Source organism: Antechinus flavipes, chromosome 2, assembly GCF_016432865.1.
Source record: "Antechinus flavipes isolate AdamAnt ecotype Samford, QLD, Australia chromosome 2, AdamAnt_v2, whole genome shotgun sequence".
In the NCBI taxonomy this organism is placed as follows: Eukaryota; Metazoa; Chordata; class Mammalia; order Dasyuromorphia; family Dasyuridae; genus Antechinus; species Antechinus flavipes.
The window spans coordinates 595,165,752-595,187,464 of record NC_067399.1 but is presented as its reverse complement, the minus strand read 5'-3'; the positions used below and the strand labels follow the sequence as shown (position 1 = coordinate 595,187,464).

Sequence of the window (21,713 nt, the reverse complement as noted above, 5' to 3'; positions counted from 1 at the left end):
TATCAAGCGAAAGTTCATTGGATGTATGTCAGGAGATTCAGATTTTATTACCAGTTTTGCCAATGACTAAGTATGCTTCAGTTTCTCTGTGTATGAAATAGGGATAAATCATATCCCATCATTTTCCTGCTCTTGTGTCTAAAACAAAGTACAACTACCTCAGTTTGGCATTTTTAAAGCTCTTCCCCATCTGGTTCCAGGCTACTTTTTAGGATAATCATAAATAAGTTGTTCACTTGCCCTCTATGGTTTACTTGCTGTTCCTTGAACCTAGTAATCCATCTCCCACTTCCATTCCCTTGCAAGGGCTGTCTCTCATGCCTGTAGCACTCTTTCCCCATTCCTGTATATTAGAACTCCTCCCTTCCATAACAAGGGCAGCAAGATGGCCCAGCAGATTGGGTGCAAGGCCTGAAGTCAGGGGATCTGAATTCAAATTCGGCCTCAAACACTTACCAGCTATGTGATGTTGGGCAAGTCAATTAACCCTATTTGTTTCAATTCCCTTATTTGTAAAATGAGCTAGAGGATGAAATTGCAACCATTCCAGTATCTTTGCCAGAAAACCCCAAAAGAGATCAGGAAGAGTTGGAAACAAAATGTGCTAATGCATTTGGGTAACTTCTTGATATCCTTAATCATTGATATTTTTATGCTTTCTTGATATAATATGTGAATATATTCTTGAAGCCAGGGACCATTTTTTTTTTTTTTTTGCTTTCCCCAGCCCCCATCTTTGTATTCCCACCTAAAAATTTGGTTTACCCATAATGATTGCTTATTTGTTTTTGTTTTTGTTTTTTCTGGATCGAGACAATCACACCTCTCCAATCTTCACAAAGATATTGTGGGGGTGAAGGTGAGACAAAATGGTTTTAATTATTTGAAAGAAAAATATGAAATGAATTCAAAGAATTATAGTTGTAAATATGCATATAATACATAGGTGCATGTTTGTGCATGTTCACATGCACAAACATACACACTCTTCTATCTAAGATGAATCTCACCACTATCAACAACACCAGGAAAAGAAGAGCAGGGACAGGAATTGGAATGGGAAGCTACTATCAGCAATGGGCAACATAACAGGAAAAGGCCTCGGGCTGTGTTTGGCTTCCCTTCCTATGGAGGATAACTGTTCCTTATCAAAGTGAATACTAACTCCTACTGCTCATTAAAGCTGTCATTTTTCCCCCACAGTCTCATCTGCCTTATAATTGAAATTCGTATTTTCACAGCATTATCTTAATGTTATTGCTAGCTCTAGAATGTCTTGTGAAGAGTGTAACATTAGAGTTAATTTGGCGCTACATCTTGGTTAATGGATACTGTCTGGCATATAATAAACGGCAGATATCCATACTTGGACTGAAATGTGTCAAGGTTATATTGCCAATTACTGTAGTTTGGTACAGACCCTAAAAGAATGGGGCATCTTTTCTCAAGTTTAACTGATCACAAACTACTTACAATCTTTGTTAAGTTGGTAAAAGCAAATTCCTCACAATTTGAAAAATATCTTTTTTACTGTTAATTAAAACTGTTTTTGTATAGATTTAAGTCTCCCAGCTAGAAGCAAGTTAGTAGTACAATGCAGATTAAGAAAATGTTCCTTAGATTATCTTCAGAATGAAATTTTAAAGATTCTATCTATAGAAAGTATCAAATGACCAGAATTAATAAGAGCAACATAATATAAATATAACTTTTAGTGAAACTAAATTATTTCTTTCAATTTAATGTCTATACATATTTAAAATTATTTTAGTAATTTGTATACAAGATATGATAGCTAATAAAGTAAAACAGTTTTAATTAATGAACTTTTGTTCTCCTTTAGGGTGAATATTTCCTATTGTCTATTATATAAAAGCTTAAAATAACAACACTTCCTGGATTTACACCAGGGACATTAATAATACTAATAATAAACTATATATCCACATAAACTGAACAGTACAGAGATAGTAAGGAATTTATGACTGAGATTTTAAGAATTCAAACTTAACAGATTGGCTAAAGATGCCATTTCTACATTTCCCTTCTATAAATTATTTCAGAACTCATAAAAGATATCACAACCCTGAAGTGGGAAATAAAACTCATTAGACACACACACACACACACACACACACACACACACACACACTCTAAGCCTGCATTCTAGTCATTCTCTGTACCCTTCTGCACTCCTCTTCCCTTGATACTTACTGTACCTCTAGACCCTAGTCTCTGATAAGGAGGTTTTGTCATATCTAGATTCAGGCTATTATGTTACTGCCTAGCAATTTAAAAATCATTCCATCACTCCCATTCCTCTAACTCTCCTTCACAATTATCTCAGTTAGAAAGTAAACTTCTTGAGGGCAAGGATAGTACTTACTTTCTTATTTTTTTTCTCCAACTCTTAGCATAATGGCTATCACATCATAAATGTTTATTAAATTTTTTTATCAATTAATTAAGTCATCCATTAATTCATTCATTCACTCACATATAATGGCATTTTGTAGACTAGAAAAATGCATATTGTTATGTCAAGAAGTTTATCTAAATCATGGTTGGTATGATTGTTCTACTTCACACCTTTGTATGCTTTTCAATTTTTTTCTTTTAAACAGGAGTCCATTTTCTGACTTTATGTCTCTTTAATTTTACAGTTCATGTGTGCTAGGAACATGTGTATGTACATGTGTATGTGTAGTGCATTTCACCCAGGCTATTTGAAAACATTCCTGCCAACAGTAAGAAAATCTTTTAGCACCATTCAAAACCAAACACAATATTGAGAGGCTTTAATAAGGGATAAAGAATAATGCAAAGGTCAAATCTCTGAGGTAAACTAAGCAGAATAAAGAATAGTGATTAGAAGGAAGAAAGATTTTAAGAATTTTTCTGATAGAACTTTAAAAACAAAGTTAGTCAGAGCCCACATGGTTATTAATATGAGGAAAAAAACTTTAATGCTCTGTATTACTCAATCATAGAAATGAAGAGTTCAGTGACATATCTGGAGCCATGTAACTCAATGTGTGCTCTTAAACCAAAATGGAATCTTCACTATGAATTACTTTACAATTAGTAATACAACTTTCACTAGATGTCATTTCTGAACCTATACAAAAGAAGATAAGAAGAAACAAGGGGAAAATGTGAACATGAAGAAGAAATTCTAACTCATTACAGAACTTTGAGGGGGGAAAGGAGGGAAATGACAGGAGTGTGCTACAGGCTCTCTGGGGGAATGGGATAAACTTAAAGCTTTCCTAATAAGATCAAGAGTGTCCATTATTGCTACTATTATTCAATATTGAATTAGAAATGCTAGTTCTACAAAGAAGACCAAAAAAAAAAAACCAAACAATTAAAGGAATAAAAATAGGCAATGAGAAAACAGATTTATCACTTTTCAGATTGTATGATGATACACTTAAAGAACCCAATTATAAATGCTAGAAGGAGATATGGAAAAAATTGGCATGCTAATGTACTATTAGTGAAGTTGTGAATTAGTCCATCCATCTCAGAGAATAATTTCAAATTATGCTTAGAGGGATATAAACCCATGAATATCTTTTGACCCAACATTGTCACTAGTAGATCTATATTCCAAAGAAATAAAAGAGAAAATTACCTACTTATAGAAGAATATTTTAGTAGTTCTTTTTGTTGTGGAAAAGAACTGAAAATCAAGGGGATGCCTATCAATTGGTGAATGGTTGAACAAGTTGTGTATATGATTGTGATGCAATAGTATTGTGTTATAAGAAATGACCAAAAGTATGGTTTCAGAAAACCATGAACTCATATATGAACTCATGCAAAGTGAGGTGAGCAGGACCAGGAGAACATTGTACATGGCAATACTGTAAGGAAGACCAGTTGTGAAAGATTCAGCTCCTTTCATTAAGACAATTTCAAAATATAAATGATTAAAAGATGTTTCCCATCTCCAAAGAGAGAAATGATAAACTCTGAATACAAGTTCAAGGATGCTTTAAAAAAAACTTTATTTTTGTTATACATCTTGTCTATTTTTTTGCAACATGACAATATGGAAATATGTTTTGCCTATATTCACATATATAATCAATATAAAATTATTTGCTTTCTCAAATAGGAATGTGAGAAAGGAAGGTGTGATAAAGAAGGAGCGAATTTAGAGCTCACAGTTTTAAAAAATATTGCCAACATTTTTACATGTAATTGGAAATATTTATTGAAATAAAAATATATGAAAGAAGTAGAATGCACACCTTAAGATCATTTAAACATAAAGACTGAAGGAAAGATCTCTCTTGCAGCCAAGAGAGATCATGAATGAAGTCATGAATAGATGGCATCAGAGTTTTACCCTTGATGAAAAAGAGGAACATGGGGAAATAGTAAGGGGACATGTAAAGTTTATCTCCTAAATGGGATTTGGCATAAGCAAAGGCATGGGGATGGAAGAGTCATACAAGATTAGTGAATTATTGATGATTCTCATTGGATGGAACTTGGAATAAGGGAGCTACATGAGCTAATGTTCATTTGTGAAATATAAGATAAAACTGTAGAAGAATGTCAAATAAAGGAATTCATATTTTATTCATTAAGCCTGGATGAGACAATAAATGTTTTTTTTTTTAATATTGGAGAAAAATTATCTAAGTAATGAATTAAGAAGATTGCTTGGGTATCAATTTGGAGAATGCATTTGATAGGAATCTAAATCAGAGACGGAAGACTAATTAGAAAGCTATTACAATAGTCTGCAATGGTTAAGAAGAGGTGAAAAATTGATGGTCATCAAGAATGTTCAAGGGGAAGGGAGAAAAGAAGATGGTGGTTGTAAGGGATATTATAAGGATAGACAGAGTCTTTGTGATTGGTGAAACTTGTGGATTGAGGGAAAGGTTAGAGTCAAAGATAATTTCAAAATATAATCTTGAGCAACAGAATACCTTTAATAGAAATACGGAAATTAGAGAAACAGGCTAGTTAATGAGGAAAGTTCAATTTTATGTATGTCAAATTCTGATAAAACATCTACATGGAAATTTTTAGGAGGCATTTGGCAATAGGGGATTGGAAGTCTGAGGCAAGTTTGAATATGAAGGTATAGATTTGTAACTCATCTAAATAAAAATGGGAGATGGATGAAATTACTAAGAGAAAGAGTTAAAAAAAAAAAAAGAAATACCATTTGAGACATATATGTCCAATGGGTAGAAATATTTATCTAGGAAAAATATTGGGTCATTTGCAAATATTTACTGGTCAAGAGGATTACACCTATTGCTTTCTTTCTAAAATTTAGCAGATATTCCCTTGTTTGTAATTCCCACTATATATAATTGAACATTTTAAGATGTATATTTGATGGCACAGCATTCTGCTGCATTCTTGAAGGCAGTTGATTCCACTGAGGGATTAAACTTGATATGATTATACCATATTTCTACTGAGCTGGAACAAATTAACATATTTTGCATAATTATAACTTCAAATAGTGTGAGTTCAAAAGCCTTCACAGTTTCACTATCTGCATTAATGGGGACCTAGCTGACTAACACATATTTAAGAATTGGAGAACCACAAGTCCAATTAGTTAATCTTTTCATATGACATGGAAGTCAAATGACACAAAACAGAAATTGCTATATTGACAAGACAGAGAAGAGAACTATGTATTGATGAATGATTCAAATACAAATGATGTTTTAGCAGATTATGTACCCCTGGGTAAATAGTATGATTAGTCTATGTGCCATGTGAAAACCAACAAGGAAATAGGAAAATAATTGCTGTTGGCTTTGATTTCAGAGAATGTGAAGGTTAAATATTTATTCATTATTCATTCATCAAATATTTCTTAAGTTCCAACTATGGGTAAGGCATTGTTTTAAAAACTAAGAGTGATACAAAATTATTTGACACAGACCCTGCCTTCTTGGCACTTGCAACCTACCTGAGGAAATAAAGCATATAATGCAGATAAGTATAATTTGCTGTTGTTTTTCAGCCATGTCCAACTCTTATTTGTGGTTTTCTTGGCAAAGATACCGTAGTGGTTTGCCATTTCCTTCTCTAGCTTATTTTACAGATAAAGAAACTGAGACAAACCCAGCTAAGTGATTTGCCCTGAATCAAATAGTTAGTAAGTGTTTGAGGTTAAGCTTGGACTTGAGATGAGTCTTTCTGACTCCAGGTCTAGCACTCTATCTACTGTGCTATTTAGCAGCCCATACTGTGTAGAATATGATGAATATAACCAAGGAGTGTAAAATATTATAAGACCAAGTAATGGAAGAATCACTTACCAAGCTTGTCAATATTAATTTTCATTATGTTGAAAACACTCAAACATTAAATGAGAATCCAAAAAGGATTAATGCCAAAATGTATGTGGGTAATGCAGAAGCTACTACATTGGGGTGTAATCTAGTATTTTTTTTTGGCTGATGTAGACACAATCTGTCTACGCTATTGAGTGTACCTTTTCCCAACTCAACAAATTATTTCTTTTATCTGAGGAGAAAACAAAAAGAGATTTAGGCTTTGTCCACCTAGAGCTGGCAATGCTGCCAGCAAAAGCCGCTAAATTCCATTTATTACTTTCTAACAATGGAATGATGGTCTTACCTTACAAAGTCATTTTGTACTTTCAAAGATGCTCTATAAAGACAGTATTGTTTCATCAGAGAAATGGACATGATCTTTAACTTCTCACTGTCAATGGATAGGTAAGATGGCTAAGAGTTATCAAGATATGAGACTTTACCTGCAAATTTTACTTGCTTATTATTGAGAAGCTGGAGAGATATTAATATCTCACATTTTTTCACTCATTCCATTTTAACATTTTCCATTATCTATAGTATTCAATTCAAATAGTTTTTAAAACTTTAAAAACATAAATTTATAACAATCATGTGAGGACAAAATCTATGCTTATATTTCTAACTTATGAAACCTTACTAAAGTTAAATGCATATATGTATACATTTATGCATATATCTTTAGCTATGCACTCAGTGAATCCTGCAATTATCTAATGAAATGAGATGTTGGCAGAATTTTACTCATTAATTCTAGTAAACCTAGGACATTTACAATGTCATTTATTTTAAAATTTAGGCACAGAAATTTTCTTGTGCTTGAAAATAATTGGATTATGCATTCCGATTCCATTAATTTAGAAATAAGCACAATACATTAATTTAATTAATAAGCTGCATTCATACCATACTGATACTGGTAAAACACCTTCCCTTAATCTAACCTAATTGGTTCAATCAAGCATGTTATTCCTTGGTGATTCTGTTCATTTTATTAATCCTACATTTCTTAGCAAGCTATTTGAAAACCATATGGGCTAAATAGTCTTAGGGAGGTATGAAAGCCACTCTAATAATTCTAAATAAGAGCCAATTAGTATTCTAAAATTCAACATATTCGTTTTGTGAATTCAGCATGTATATTGTTCAATGGGTATATTATATTTTGTTTTAAGCTCTAAAAATGATAAGTGTAACACATTTAAAAATTGAGAAATTTTAATTTTCTAGAATATGTTTTATAATTCTGAGAGTTTTGATCATGTATTAATACATTTACTACATTTGGAAAAGAATACACAGTATTCCTAAACATTGTTGAGTCGTAAGGATAACATAACATACTACCCAACTTTATTTAATAGATGAATGATTGTGAGCAACTAAACCTCACTAAAAACCTATCTGGACTTGCATCCAAGTCTTGAGTCCAAATTTAGCTCTTTTCCATTATGTTATACTTATCTCCTCATCTATAAAATCAAGGGTTTTAACTAGAGTATCTCTAAGTATCTTTCTCACTTCAAAAGGATTGCCATGTGCAAAACTGAGTAGGAAATAAAACCTAGATACATATTATTAGTGACCCAAACAATCATATTCTGATAACCTTTAGCTATCTTACCTGTCCATTTACAGTGATAAAACAATGCTGTCTTTATAGAGCATCTTTGAAAGTACAAAAGGACTTTGTAAAATAAAACGATCATCCCATCGTTAGAAAGTAATTTTTGCAGAGTTGCAAAAAATCTGAAGGTGAGTACAACATTGGGGCTCTTGCAATTCTGTAACTCGCAATTTTCAGGGTAAGGGGAAATGTTCATAATTTAGAGTTTGGGGCATCCAAAAATATGGATAATAAGAACTCTGAGATGTTGGTCACTCATTTATTAAATCAAGCCATGTGAAAACACCAGTCAAATGTTTTAAAATAACCAAATTTACTTTAAAATCTAAGTGAATTATTAGCTATTATTACAGATATAGAAAGTGAATTATTACAATGTTAAGATTTTAAAGATTAATCATTAATATTTTCTGAGATACACCAAACATTGAGAATACAATATTCTGGGAATTAGCATGAAGTGGCACTGCACTTTGAAATGACAGTTAAGAGTTGGATTCAGGGGCAGCTAGTTGGTGTGGTGGATAGAGCACCAGCCGTGAAGTCAAAAGGACCTGAGTTCAAATATGGTCTCAAATACTTAACATTCCCTAGCTGTGTGACCCTGGGCAAGTCACTTAACCTCAGTTGTCTCAGGGAAAAAAAAAAAAAAAAAAACAGAGTTGGATTCAGAACACTTATGTTTGAATTTCTGTTTTGGACTCAATCCTTTTATGATCTTGAGAAACTTGGGGAAATCACTTAATTTCTTCTAACCTCAATTCCTCTCACATGTAAAATGAAAAAAGGCCTAAATGACATCTAAGATTCCTTTTTTGTATGTTCTAACTCTTTTTTTTGTATGTAATGGCTGTTGTTTCACTAAAGCCACTATATCTTTGGAGAAAAGTAGGATATCCCTATGGGCCTCATATAAACTTAGAAAACCTCAAATTTATATTGTCTCCATTGTATTTATTTTGTCAACATTTATCAGTTACATTTTAATCTGATTCAGACTGTACTCTAGGCCATGAATTTGCTACTGCTGGTCCAGGAGATAGAGAAATATATTTACAACCAGGAAATTCTGAATCCATGCATGTATCGACTGGGTGATACCATGTAAGTAAGCTCTCAGTGTTCTGGGTCAGGGGGGGGTCACCCCAAATAGAAAGGGAGACACTAGGTCAAACATAAGGAAGACTGGGTGATATGTGGAATTATTTTTTTAATGTGATATTACCTATTTTTTATGATATTTTTATTTTGTTAAATAATTTTATATGCATAAATATATATGTATACACATATGTATATATTATTTTCATGCACATATGCATAAATACATATGTAATCTCATATCCATCCACATATATTTACTACTCCATTTTATTTTGCTCTAAGTTCCAAATAGTGATATGGTCAGCATTTGGCCTGTGGGTGTCATATTCCACAATTCTGCTCTAGACAACTCCTTAAGAATTTAAGAGCTATGGTAAAGTTTCCTATCTACCTTGGAAGAGGAAGTTTTTCTTACAATGGAACTGTCTATACCAGTCCTTCTTCTCAACTACTGCATGATGGTACTAGGACCCACATAAAGTGGGCTAGTGCCTAAATGAGAACTTTTCAGATGAAAGGAACAAAAAAAAGTAATTTATTCTTTCTTCCAAATACATGGCATGAGCAAGCAGCAATTTAAAAGATGTTGCTTGGAACAGTCCCTAAAGATTGGAAATAAATTCCCATGGTTTTTTTGTTTGTTTGTTTGTTTGTTTGTTTGTTTGTTTTATCAGATAGAGCAGTTGTGAAATAATCGACTCATCAGAACTGATGAATAGAAAAGGAAACATATTCCCGTAGTCCACTTTGTCCCTTTCAATGCATTAAAATTGGGGATTGTTTCCTTTTGGTATTCATGTTCCCAGCGTTTCAAGCAATGTCTATATTTCATAAGTTCTTAATAAATATGATGATTGATTCATTCCACCCTAACAGATCAGTTAGGAGATATAAATGATCTTAATGTTTTTTTTGTTTTTTGTTTTAATAGTAGAAGCTTTCCAATCCAATCTAAGTGAAATTCATAAGCACATACTAAGAACCTATTACATGTAAAGTACTGTGTTGGATATACAAAAACAAAAAAATGAAAAATTGTTTTTATACCTAAGAAATTTCTTTTCTCTGGGGGAATGTTGCAACATCTGAATATATAATATTTTTTTGAGGTAGACATAATTAATAATTAATTGGATCAAGAAAAGCTTCCCTTAGGAATCTTATGGCATGTGAATTGAACTTTCAAGAAAGTTTTGGATTCCTAAAATTAAAAGTGAGGAAAGAGAAAGCTTATGGAAAGACATAGAGGAAAGGGACAGAGTCTGGAGATCAAGAAAGAGCTAATAGGCTAGTATGAGTAGAAGGTAATAATGTGGTATAAGCCAGAAAAGGTAGGTAAGAGACAGAATAAAAAGATTTCAGGGCAAAGCCAGGAAGTTTATATTTTATGCTAAAGGCAACAGGGAAGTAGTGCTTTTTTTTTTTTTTTTTTGAGCAAGAAAATGACATGATCTAAGTGCTTTAGAAAGATTATTTTAGTGGTTATATAGAGAACAGATTAAAGAGAAAAGAGACTGAAAGCTGTTGATCTGACTAGGAGACATATACAATAGCACAGATTGGAGTGGAGATGGACATGAACTAAATTCATGGTAATAGAGCAGAGATCAGAGGTATAATGTAGTGGTAGAACTGACAAAGCTTGACAGCCACTTGGATTTGGGTGAGGGAGAAGAAGGGTATGGTTAGAATTTTAAAATTCAATTTTTCAATTCTGGGGACCAGCCTTTGATAGAAAGTAAAAATTTTAGAGGAAAAGTGTTTTGCAGGATATTTGGAGTAGAGAGAAATGGAGTTTTTAATATATAGAATCTGTCTAAAGTACATAAAATTGGACATTTCAAAAAGTGGTTCTGTACTAGTGGCAAAATCACATCTATGGAAAAACCAGTCCTGAATATCTAGATATTCAGTAGTACCAGGTATTTTAAAAATAGTAGACTGCAACTTCTAATCAAGCCTAACTTACTTACTGAAATTATGGGGCAACGAATCCAATATATCCAGTGTAGCACCCTAACAACTCTTCCTATATACAAAAACATACAAGCCTACACAGAAACACACCCACACAAACAACAAACAAACAAGTAACAAAAACAACAACAAAACTAAATTTAGAGTCATAAGACCTGGATTTAAATTTCACTTTGCAAAACAACATGCTCTGAGTCTGTTATCTCCTCCGCAAATGAGAGGGTTGAACTGGATGATAACTTGAGGTAATTTCCAGATTTAAGTTCTGTGATCTTAGAAGCTAATTTAGCAACATTTGGAATTTTCAACATGCCCATCAAGTACTTGTACTATCTGATCCCTCATTGCATCTCTATCCCAAGCAGAGAGGAATGTACTCAGATTTACAGGACACAGACAAAATGGAGTTTCTAGGATTAGGAATTATAATCCCTTTACCCTTGTTTATTCTTCACCACTCTTACTCCAAATATTTTTATTTCCCATCTCAGTCTCATATAAACCTCTATTTATTAAACACTAAAAACACTTGAATTTACAATACTTCAAAGTATGTAAATTGACAACATATTTTTTAAAATAATGGGAAGAAAATAGAAATAATAAGTTTAAAGATTTTTATTTCTAAGTAAGAGTATAATATGTGCTTGTGAGTAATTGTATTTTAAAGGGCATTTGCACTGATAGAAGAAAGAATATAATAATTACCAACTATTTTTCCTTATAGTCACTTATTTAGGAATCACATTTTAAACATATATATATATATATATATATATTTTTTTTTTTGGTCATGCCTTTACTACCAATAGTTTTTTGTTTGTTTATTTTGGGATAGAGATGCAATAAGGGATCAGATAGTACAAGTACTTGATGGGCATGTTGAAAATTCCAAATTTTTGAAGCTTACATCTAAACAGAAAGTACATCAGTTGAGGGCCCTAGTCCTGTTAATGTTACTGATGTTTCTTAATCTATTTCAAAATCCCAAATTAATCATGATCCTTCATCCTTTGCTCTTCTGATTTTCTATAGTATTTCTATCTGTCTCAAATATCATTTGGCACTCAGTCATAAACTTTCACTCTTACAGTTAGAATTTTCAGGAATAAATATCTTATAAACTCAGAGTATAAATTATTTGAGGGTAGGGTCATGTCTTCTATTTCATGTAGCCTTTTAAATTTCAGTTTAGGGATTTTTGTATAACAGATATATCTATAATTTGTCTGAATAATTCCCAGAATCAAATTGGTATGAATATTCATTTGACCTACAATATTATACTAAGGTACTAAGTTAGGGATTTTTTTTTTACTTAGGGCCTGTAAAACATACACACACACATATGTATATATGTACTACATATATATAGACACACACACTAATATGTAGATACACATTTTTTCAAGCACATTTCAATATAATTAGTTTTCTTTGTAACCTCTGTATTTTATTTTATGTGTTTTAAAGCATTAATTTGAGAAGGGATAGATTGGTTTTTCTTGACTTCCAAAGATGTTCATGATAGCAAAAAGGTTAATACCTAATAGTAGTACCTGTACATGAAGTCAAAGTTTTGATGAACAATCAAAACAGAAATTTTATTGTTATTTCAAAAATTTAAAATAGGAAGAAAGCTTAGAAAAAGGCATCACTGGTCAGGTAGTTGATTTAGTCGTAAGAACCATTAATCCAAGGAAATGATGGACTAGAAACAAAATGAGAGAACAAAGATTGTGGCCAATAGTGGCAGGCCCCAGTGCATGCTGTTCTGGGAGCCAAGCCAATAACACTCTTAGCATGAGAACTGTTGGTTTCTTTCTCTGGCAAAGATATTAACAATCTGTCTGTCACCTTGGGAGAGAGGTTTCTTATAAAAACAGCCCAGGTTGAACTGTCCTAATATACTAGGCAATTGATCTCAATGTGATATCAAAATTACTGCTGTTGGGTACACCAAAGAAAAGGTAGAATACAAATGAGAAGCTTTTCTGGTCCAAGGATGGGGATGCATTATTCATTGGCACTTCCTCCTGATCAACCTTCTTCCAAACCTGAGATATTTTCCTGCAACTAAAATTTCTAAGTAAAAGGAAAAAAAGAGGGGGGGGAGATCAGATGAAGATAGAATTGGGTACTGTGATTAATTAGTTATGTATTTACTGTATTTTATGTACTTTGTGTTAGGTAAATCCCTATTCAGCTCTTGAGCTGGAAGAGCCTCGGAGGGCATATTAGTAATTTAACAGATGAAGAAACTGAGATCTAGAGAAGTGAAAAGACAAGTATAAGGTCACACATGGGGTAAGTAGCAAAGCAGGGATTCAAACTCTTCTGGACACAGCTCTTTCCTTTGCATCATGCTGTCCCTAAAAAGATTTTAAATGAAAACATTGGTAAAAAGATTTTTTTAATTGTCTTTGAGGGGTGGGAAAGAGGGCAAGAGATGAAACAACACAAAATGTTAATAGGATATGAATACAGCTTCCTTTTTGTAAAAATAAAATATGCTGCAATTGCAGCTTTGAAAATTGCTCATTATATGAGTTAAATTAAATCTCCAAATAAACCCTGTTTAAACTAGGTTAGTTTTTAAAGCAAGTTAGGGTACTTTATTAGGATGGGAAAATTGTAAAAGTGACTTTTAAGATGAACTTCAAATATAAAAATAACAGAAAGCTCATGTGCCGACTTTATTGCAGTTGAGTAAATCACTCTGATTTCTTTATGGCAATTTACGATATGGTGACATCCACTGGCATTGTCTAAGATACTAAGGCATAGCCAATAACTTTCCCATTGAAAGTCCTTGCTGAAGACTTACAATCATCAAGGACTGTTTGAGTACTTCAATCAAAAAGTACTACATGAACTTTAATTGACTACTGCCTAACAGCGACAGCATTACAGCATTGTAAAGCCTGAGGGCCCTAGTTATTTTAACTAGTTAGAGTTCAAGACATCTTGAGCTTTTGAAAACACGGGGTCCACAAAATGACTCCCCTATTTCAGTATGGTATCATGTTGGCATGAACAGAATAATGGCAAAAGCCCATAATAATTAGGAAGCCTTAGTCCTATGGAACACATTGAAGTATAATGTGAGGAGGAGTTAGATTGGAAAACAGAAGTTGCTTTCTCATTTAGGATCTGACACTGTCTATATGACCTTAAGAAAATAACTTTTTTGCACCTTACTTAAACCACCTGTAAAATGAGGAGGAGAGACATGAGGATTTCAAGAGTCCCTACAGGTTCCAAATATAGGATTCTAGGCCAGGCTCTCTTACTTACTCTATTGTCTTGAGAGACTGGTTTAATTTATCTGTGTTCTTTATTTCCCAAAAACAGAGATAATAAAATCTGATCTGACTTACTGAGTATGATGGGCAGATTACAAGAGATGACAAAAAGGCTTAGACAGCAATCACCTCCATGCAGATGTCTCTTCAAACTCATTTTTGGCCTTGTTCTGACTCCCAAACCTCTGAGCCTAGTTAGAAATTACTTCCTGTTATCTATCTTCACATGAATTTCCTGCCAGAAATCTCAAATTCAAAATGTCTCAAAGTTAATTTATATCTTTTCCACTCTCCCCACCTTCTCCCCCCAAACATGCTAATCCTCTTGGCTTAACTACTTCTGTTATTGGCAAAAGACCTTCCCATCCATTTGAAACTAACCATCTCCTTTCTCAACTTCCATCATGTGCAATGAATCATCATGTCTTCTCTACTCTGTTTTTTTCATGATCATTGACACATTTTACTAGACTGGTTGGAATATAAAGTCCAAATATGACTATATTTGTATGCAGTATAGTTTACAATAGTTGTTATTTTAAATTATTCACACACATATGCATATATACCCATGTAAATATATGTTTAGAATATCTACATATTTTGATATATATTATGTATATATCCTTTAATTTTAGATACATTCTTTATCTTCACTGTATTTTGAAACAATTTGCTTTTATAAAGAAAAATCTATTTTTGTTCAGTATTATAAAATATGAGGCATTGCCCTTTGTACACAAATGACTTGTTTGTTGAAAGAAACAGAGAATTAAATTTTAGAATAAAATTTAGATTAAATTTGGCTGCTGAAAGAGACAAAAAACAAACTATTTTATGTCAAAAACTGATAAAAATCCATGTGTTATAAAGTTTTTCCTTTAAAATATGAGAGACAGAATATTTAGAAGAGTGGATAAAATTTCCCTTCACAGGAATATAGAGTATCTGAGGATTAATAGGGTACTACGGCCACAGAATATTATGGTCCCTCATATCATTTGCATTGGTCTGTTTTGAGTTTGAGAAGTTACAACTTGCAAACTGGTTTGGACACTGGAAAGATTAAATAAGCAGTCTGCTTTCATAACTGAAAAGCAGATTTCATGAGTTTGACCTCCAAAGGGAAAGATGAGTCATTGACTATGAAAAGACATTAATTGGAGCCTTTAGAGGCAGTTAAGAAGTTAGAAGGGTGGGATTCAGAAAGCAACAGGAGCAATCAAGGAGCCAACCACAGTTAAGTGTGAAAGGCTGCTGTTCAGGGGACCCTGCTGATTGGGAGGCTTTGCTGTATTGGTAGGCTAAGGATTGGGAGCCTGCTCATAGTAAGACAGCTGAGCTCTCCCACAGTTTAAGCTATTGCCTCTTCAATCCTCTCTCTAGATGAAGCCTTTCTGAGGTTTGGAGAGTAGAGCAGCACTTAGGGGAGTTAACAGTGACATCTTAATATTGTATATTTTATAACGTAGCATAGCAATAACAAGAGGGTGAGGAACATGATTCCTAGCAGGGAAAAGAGTTTCTTGAATTGTGCTATTAGTTTCCATCCTAACAGTTTTTTCCTCTGTTTTGCCCTTTCAGAGGTGGGGTTCTAGTATGGAAGGTGCAAGAGAATTAGAGGAAAATTCAGTTATTCAGAACTGATTACTCTGTCTGAATCATCTGGTTCTTTGAATTTTGTTTTCCTTTTTCTTATTCCCCCATTCAGATTTTGCCTTTTAATGTACTCTGGTTACCTTGATATTGATATTGATGTTGACAAGAGAAAAGGGTCAAAGCACTTGATTAGAACCTGGCAGAACTGAGATATAATATAATTCCTTCTCTGTGCCTTAATTTCCATATCTGTAAATCTATGCTAATGTTAATTCTACATATGTGTTTACACAAACACCTATCATGAGCATTATTTTGTGCTTTTGTATTTAAAAAGTACTCTGTCACATCAATTTTGCACCATAGATAGAGCAGGTGTTATTCTCAGATGGAATGGAAGTTCAGATGGATTGTGTGACTTGTTCATGGTCACACAGCTAGTAAATATCATAATTATGACTCCAACTTTAAACTTAATGGCTAGGACTTTTTCTATCAAACTCTTCCACATTTCTATTAGAAGGATAACATTCCCAAAGCTTGTTTTATCCTATTTATTAAACACCATTGATTAAAAAGTTTTGTGATAACTCTGAGTACCAATTCATATCTGTCAGTCATATTGGCTAAGATGACAGGAAAAGATAATGATAAATGTTGGATGGGATGTGGGAAAACTGGGATACTAATGCATTTTTGGTGGAATTGTGAAATGATCCAATAATTCTGGAGAGCAATCTGGAACTATGCTCAAAATGCTATCAAACTGGGAATATCCTTTGATCCAGCAGTACAGCTACTGGATCTGTATTCCAAGGAAATCATAATGGAGAGAAAAGGACACACATATGCAAAAATATTTGTAGTAGCTCTTTTTGTAGTGTCAAAGAATTGGAAAATGAGTAGATACCCAGTCAATTGAGGAGTGGCTGAATAAGTTGTGGTTTATAAAGGTAATAGAATATTATTGTTCTATTAAAAAAATGATGACCATGATGATTTTAGAAATGCCTGGAAAAAATTTACAGGAACTGATGCTGAGTGAAATAAGCAGAACCAGCAATATACAGTACACAATAACAGCAAGAATGTGAGATTATCAACTATGAAAGATTTGGTTCTTCTCAGTGGTTCAGTGATTCAAAGCAACCCCAATAGACTTTGGATAGAAAATGCCATGTGTATCCAGAATAAGAACTATGGAGATTGAATGTATATCAACACATACTATGTTCACTTCTTTTTTTTCTGTTTTTTTTTTTTTAATCTCTTCCATGGTTTTTCCTCTTTGCTCTGATTTTTCTCTCCCAGCATGATTCAGAAAGCAATGTGTATTAAAATAAATAAATTAAAATTTTAAAAAATTTGTGATGAACCTATGTAAAATAAATGTCCCCTCCCAAACAATTTTTTGTCTATGACGTCCCAATTTTTGCTCACTGAAATGAAGGACAATCCAACTGTAAACTTTCCAAACTATTCCTCCTGGCTTGTGGAATGGACAGAGCATGTGAAGGCACAGCACATCACCTTTAACATGAGATCTTTAGCAACAGAAAAATAAATAAATGAAAAGAAGAAAAATTCACACATTTTTCAAGAAATTGGTCTGTGTGAGTTAGGCTGACAATGATTTCTATTCCAAGTACGAAAATAAAGTTAGAATTATAATTATGCCTAAAAAATGTAGAAAGTTATAATTCTATTTTCATTTTTGACATCTCCTAAAATTTAAGTTTCTAAAACAATGTCTCCTTTGTCACCATATTTTCTTAAGGAAAGGCAGTGTTAAAAATATTAAAACAGGAATTTAACAAATGACAGGAAAAATTCTAAAAGAATCAAATATGTCTACTTTGGCAAGACCCCCAATTTAAAAAATTAACCATGTTTAATAATCATAAATAAAGAGTAATATAATGCAATTAATTACAAAGCATCAATATACTTTGATTAATCATTAATCACACCTTGTAAATTTCCCTTCCACTTTTTGTTCCCATGCTCAGAAACCATTTCATGCATTATTACACGATCCTGATACCACATTGACTTGCATATAATGATTTCTATTTCACTGTACAGTATTTATGCATTTGCAATAAAAAATGTAATAACACAGTCATTAACCACAAATGAAAATATTCACCATATTCTATACTCCTTAAAACAATGAAACTACATAATTAAAATACAACACGTGCCCTCTTTTTCCAGAAAACTTTGTTAATTAAGATAGATGTGATCTATTAACTAGGGGGCAATGTGTCCTCTAAGGAGCAAAGATATGAAGCTTGTTGCCTAACTCTGTCATACCTTTGTCTGAAATTCCTTCAGCTCCTATCTGTCAATGAAAGGCAGCCAGGTGATCAGACTGTCACTCCAGCCTAAGCTAATAGATTCTCCAGTGGCTTTTGTCACAGCTCATGTCATGCTATTAAAACTCTGTGCCTTGAAAATGGCATAACATATGTAGCAGAGTCTTGTCAAGTAGAGGTAATCAGACTCTGCTTGGTTTCAGAAGCAGATGTAGATGAGAGAAGCAATATAAATATGCAAATCATTACAGTCCCCTTTCAGCACCACTGTTCCTACCTCTAATGTCCCTCGTAGAAAGTCGGTCTGTTCAGTTCCCACTTCCACCGCTACGTCAACAGAAGCAAAGGGGCGGCTGGCCATCTGCTGTCTTTCTCGAAGCAGTTGCTGGAGGGGGTTAAAATAGTTTGTTTTAAAATAGATGTGTTTTTACACATGCATTATATCCAACAATAAAAGTACAGGTATTAGACATATCCATATTCATACTCATATCCTTAAAGATGAGAGTTGTCTTTCCCTTGGGTCCTGAGTTACATGTACATAAAGCATTCAAATTCACAGTACTTACAAAGGGACTTGCAACTGAAATGCATTCCCAAGACTAAGTGAATTACCTCCCTTTTCTTGCTCTCCCATTTTTTTTTTTTTAATGTTGGATTTTATTTATTTATTTATTTTTGAGTTTATGGTAGTATATGATATTAAAAAAATAATAATCTAAATTTAATTTCTACCAAATAGCTTTCTGGTTTTCCCCAAAGTTCTTGTCAAACAGAGAATCTTTCCCTCTGTCAATATTTGTTTTTTTTCCCCTAAGTCTAATGAAATATATTCAAAATATATTTAAAACATCAGTTAGTAGCTGCTGTCACCTAATTGCATACTGCTTATTTAATGATGAGGATATAGTATTTTTTCTTTAATCAAAACAAATCATGTTTTATTTTAAATAAAAATAAATTTTAAAAGATAAGAAAAAAAATGAAGTCTTGTCAAACTATCTGCTAAAAACAAATCCTGTAAGACCTGTAATACTCTTAGTTTATTGTTGGAGTTATTAGTAATAGTATTTGCTACTTGAATCATACCCTCTCTGTTCATGTTTTAAGTTGGACGATTATGTAAGTAGTGGAAATTTCATCTAATGTCTTTGAAAAAAACAAGCATCTCTCTTTTTCCTTTGACTTCAGGTGAAATGAAAACCAATAAGCTTGAAAGTGGGTTCCAATCAAGAACATGAAAGTAATTTATATTTTTGTCTTTACCTGTAATTATAATATTCATTAAGCCATGATAACAAAAAAATGATGGGAAAGATTAGGTATTGCAAATCTTATCTCTTTCTTTTCCTGCAACTAATAAAAGGATTATTAAATATTTAAAGTGGATGAGCAGTGCAATTAAATGTTCCTTCAAATTAGAAGAATATCATATCACTGGGGAAAAGAGACTCCTTAAACAAAGAACCTGCTTCATTCTGCACAGAAACTTGGGACTATTCACACATCTTAAAAAATTAACTACTGGCCTTAAAAATCATTCTAAAATTTAAGCTGCAAGGAAAACCAATTAAATATCTTTTCATGAAAAAGCAAGTTTTAACATACAAAAAACATTCACAACATATTGACTTACATTTATATTTGTTTGCATTGTTATCTATTTACTTCCAAATTTATGAATATTTTTATACATAAATATATAAATACATATGTATATACATACAGAAAGACACATTTATACATACACATATGCAATCATGTCTATAATATATGAAACACATGCAATGATTCTCCTTGTATATAAGCACTCCTATGTATGCGTGTGTGTGTGTGTGTGTGTGTGTGTGTGTGTGTACAGACATTTGTATATATAGTGTTTAGAAAGACAACTTTGGAGAATATGTGTGTTTGTATGTGTGGATATCTCAGAGAGAAACACAAATGACACTGTATAGAATGCTGGGCCTGGAGTCAGGACGACAAGTTCCTATCTGGCCTCAAACACTTAGTAGCTGTATGTCCCTGGGTTAGTAACTGTTTCAGCTTCCTCATTTGTAAAATGGGGATAATCATAGTCTGTCTCCAGTTATTATAAGACTCAAATAATTGGAAAGACTTTAAGTACATAGTAAATGCTATAAAAAGGCTTATTCTAACATTCAGTCTTAGTATTAGTATTGTTATCTTGGGCACATTCTGACTAGTCATATAACATTTTAGTGCCATGAGAAATCCTCTGACATTGTAACTTGAACTGTAACCGATTTTTTTTGTTAAAATTAATTTTCTTATAAGCAATTTCCTATACCAGTAAAGTGATTGGTTCTATGGATATATGTATTCCTTATTATTGTGCAAAATGGCATTTCTTTCCACCATCTTAATTCCTATTATTTTCTATGAAACTTTGCATTTCTTTTACAGATCTTACTTGCTTAATTAAATCAAAATATCCCATGTCTTTGATATACCAGTTTGATTACATTGCAACTATAGAGCATTTAGATTGCTCCCAATCTTTCCAATAATATCATTATTCTAACTATGTTTGCATAGTTAGTTTTTCTGGGGTTTTTTCATAGTATTCTCAGAGTATATACATTACACTGGTAAAAAGGTATTTTAAGAATAATTCTCATAGCATGAAATCTTTGAATGTAACCATATATAGCATTGTGAGGTTCCATTAAGAAAACCCCTTATGAGATAATAACAGAAAAAAGAAAATGCTTTATGATAGTTTAAATTTAATATTTTCCAAATGATGCTTTTGACAACACAGTAAATATATTTTGCAATTCTTTGTCTTCAGAGTAAGTTGAGAATTTTCAATCTTTTTAAAAGAATTAATATGGAAACATTCTGGGGACAACAGAAATATAAAAGGAACTACTAATAAAATAAATTTATCTATTAGATTGATCAAAGTAAAAAGAAAACATGATTTATTTACCAAGTTCATTTCTCAAACTCCAGGTGCAAGAAAGTTCTCATATTCAAAATACAATCAGTAGCAAGTTAGAAAAGCCAATTTAAGCATCTTTCTAAAAATAAGCATATATTACTTATTTCCATCCAGAAATTCAAATGCCAAAAAATATGACCCTAGTGAAGAAGACTTCCTTTTTCCCAGCTCTTTTGAAAATAATCAACTTGGCTATATCTGTGTACAGTTAGATAGTCTTCAGCAAGCTGTAAGTTTTAATCTTGTTCCTGACATTGATTTTTCTTCTATTGCCATAGGCAAATTATTTCACTTCCTCTCAATTTTCCTCATGTTATAATGGGGAACATAATGTCTGCATCATATTGAGGAGTAAATATTTAAAAATCACTTTGGGTAGCACTTTTAAGATTAGAAAGTACTAGCAAGTGTCAAATTGATCAATGAAGCTTAAACTGATTCCCTTTAATACATCTGTTTTACAGTCCTTAAAATTCATGATCTGCCTAT

At 32.6% G+C, this 21,713-nt stretch overlaps 1 protein-coding gene across 1 annotated transcript in view; it reads right to left on the bottom strand.

The window, feature by feature from the left end:
- Window positions 1–21,713, bottom strand: part of ATRNL1 (attractin like 1) — a 1,270,304-nt gene that overhangs the window by 272,124 nt on the left and 976,467 nt on the right. The window contains exon 27 of the mRNA XM_051981495.1: window positions 18,534–18,641. Within this exon, the coding sequence (XP_051837455.1) occupies window positions 18,534–18,641 (108 nt within the window). The remainder of the gene's footprint in view (window positions 1–18,533; window positions 18,642–21,713) is intronic.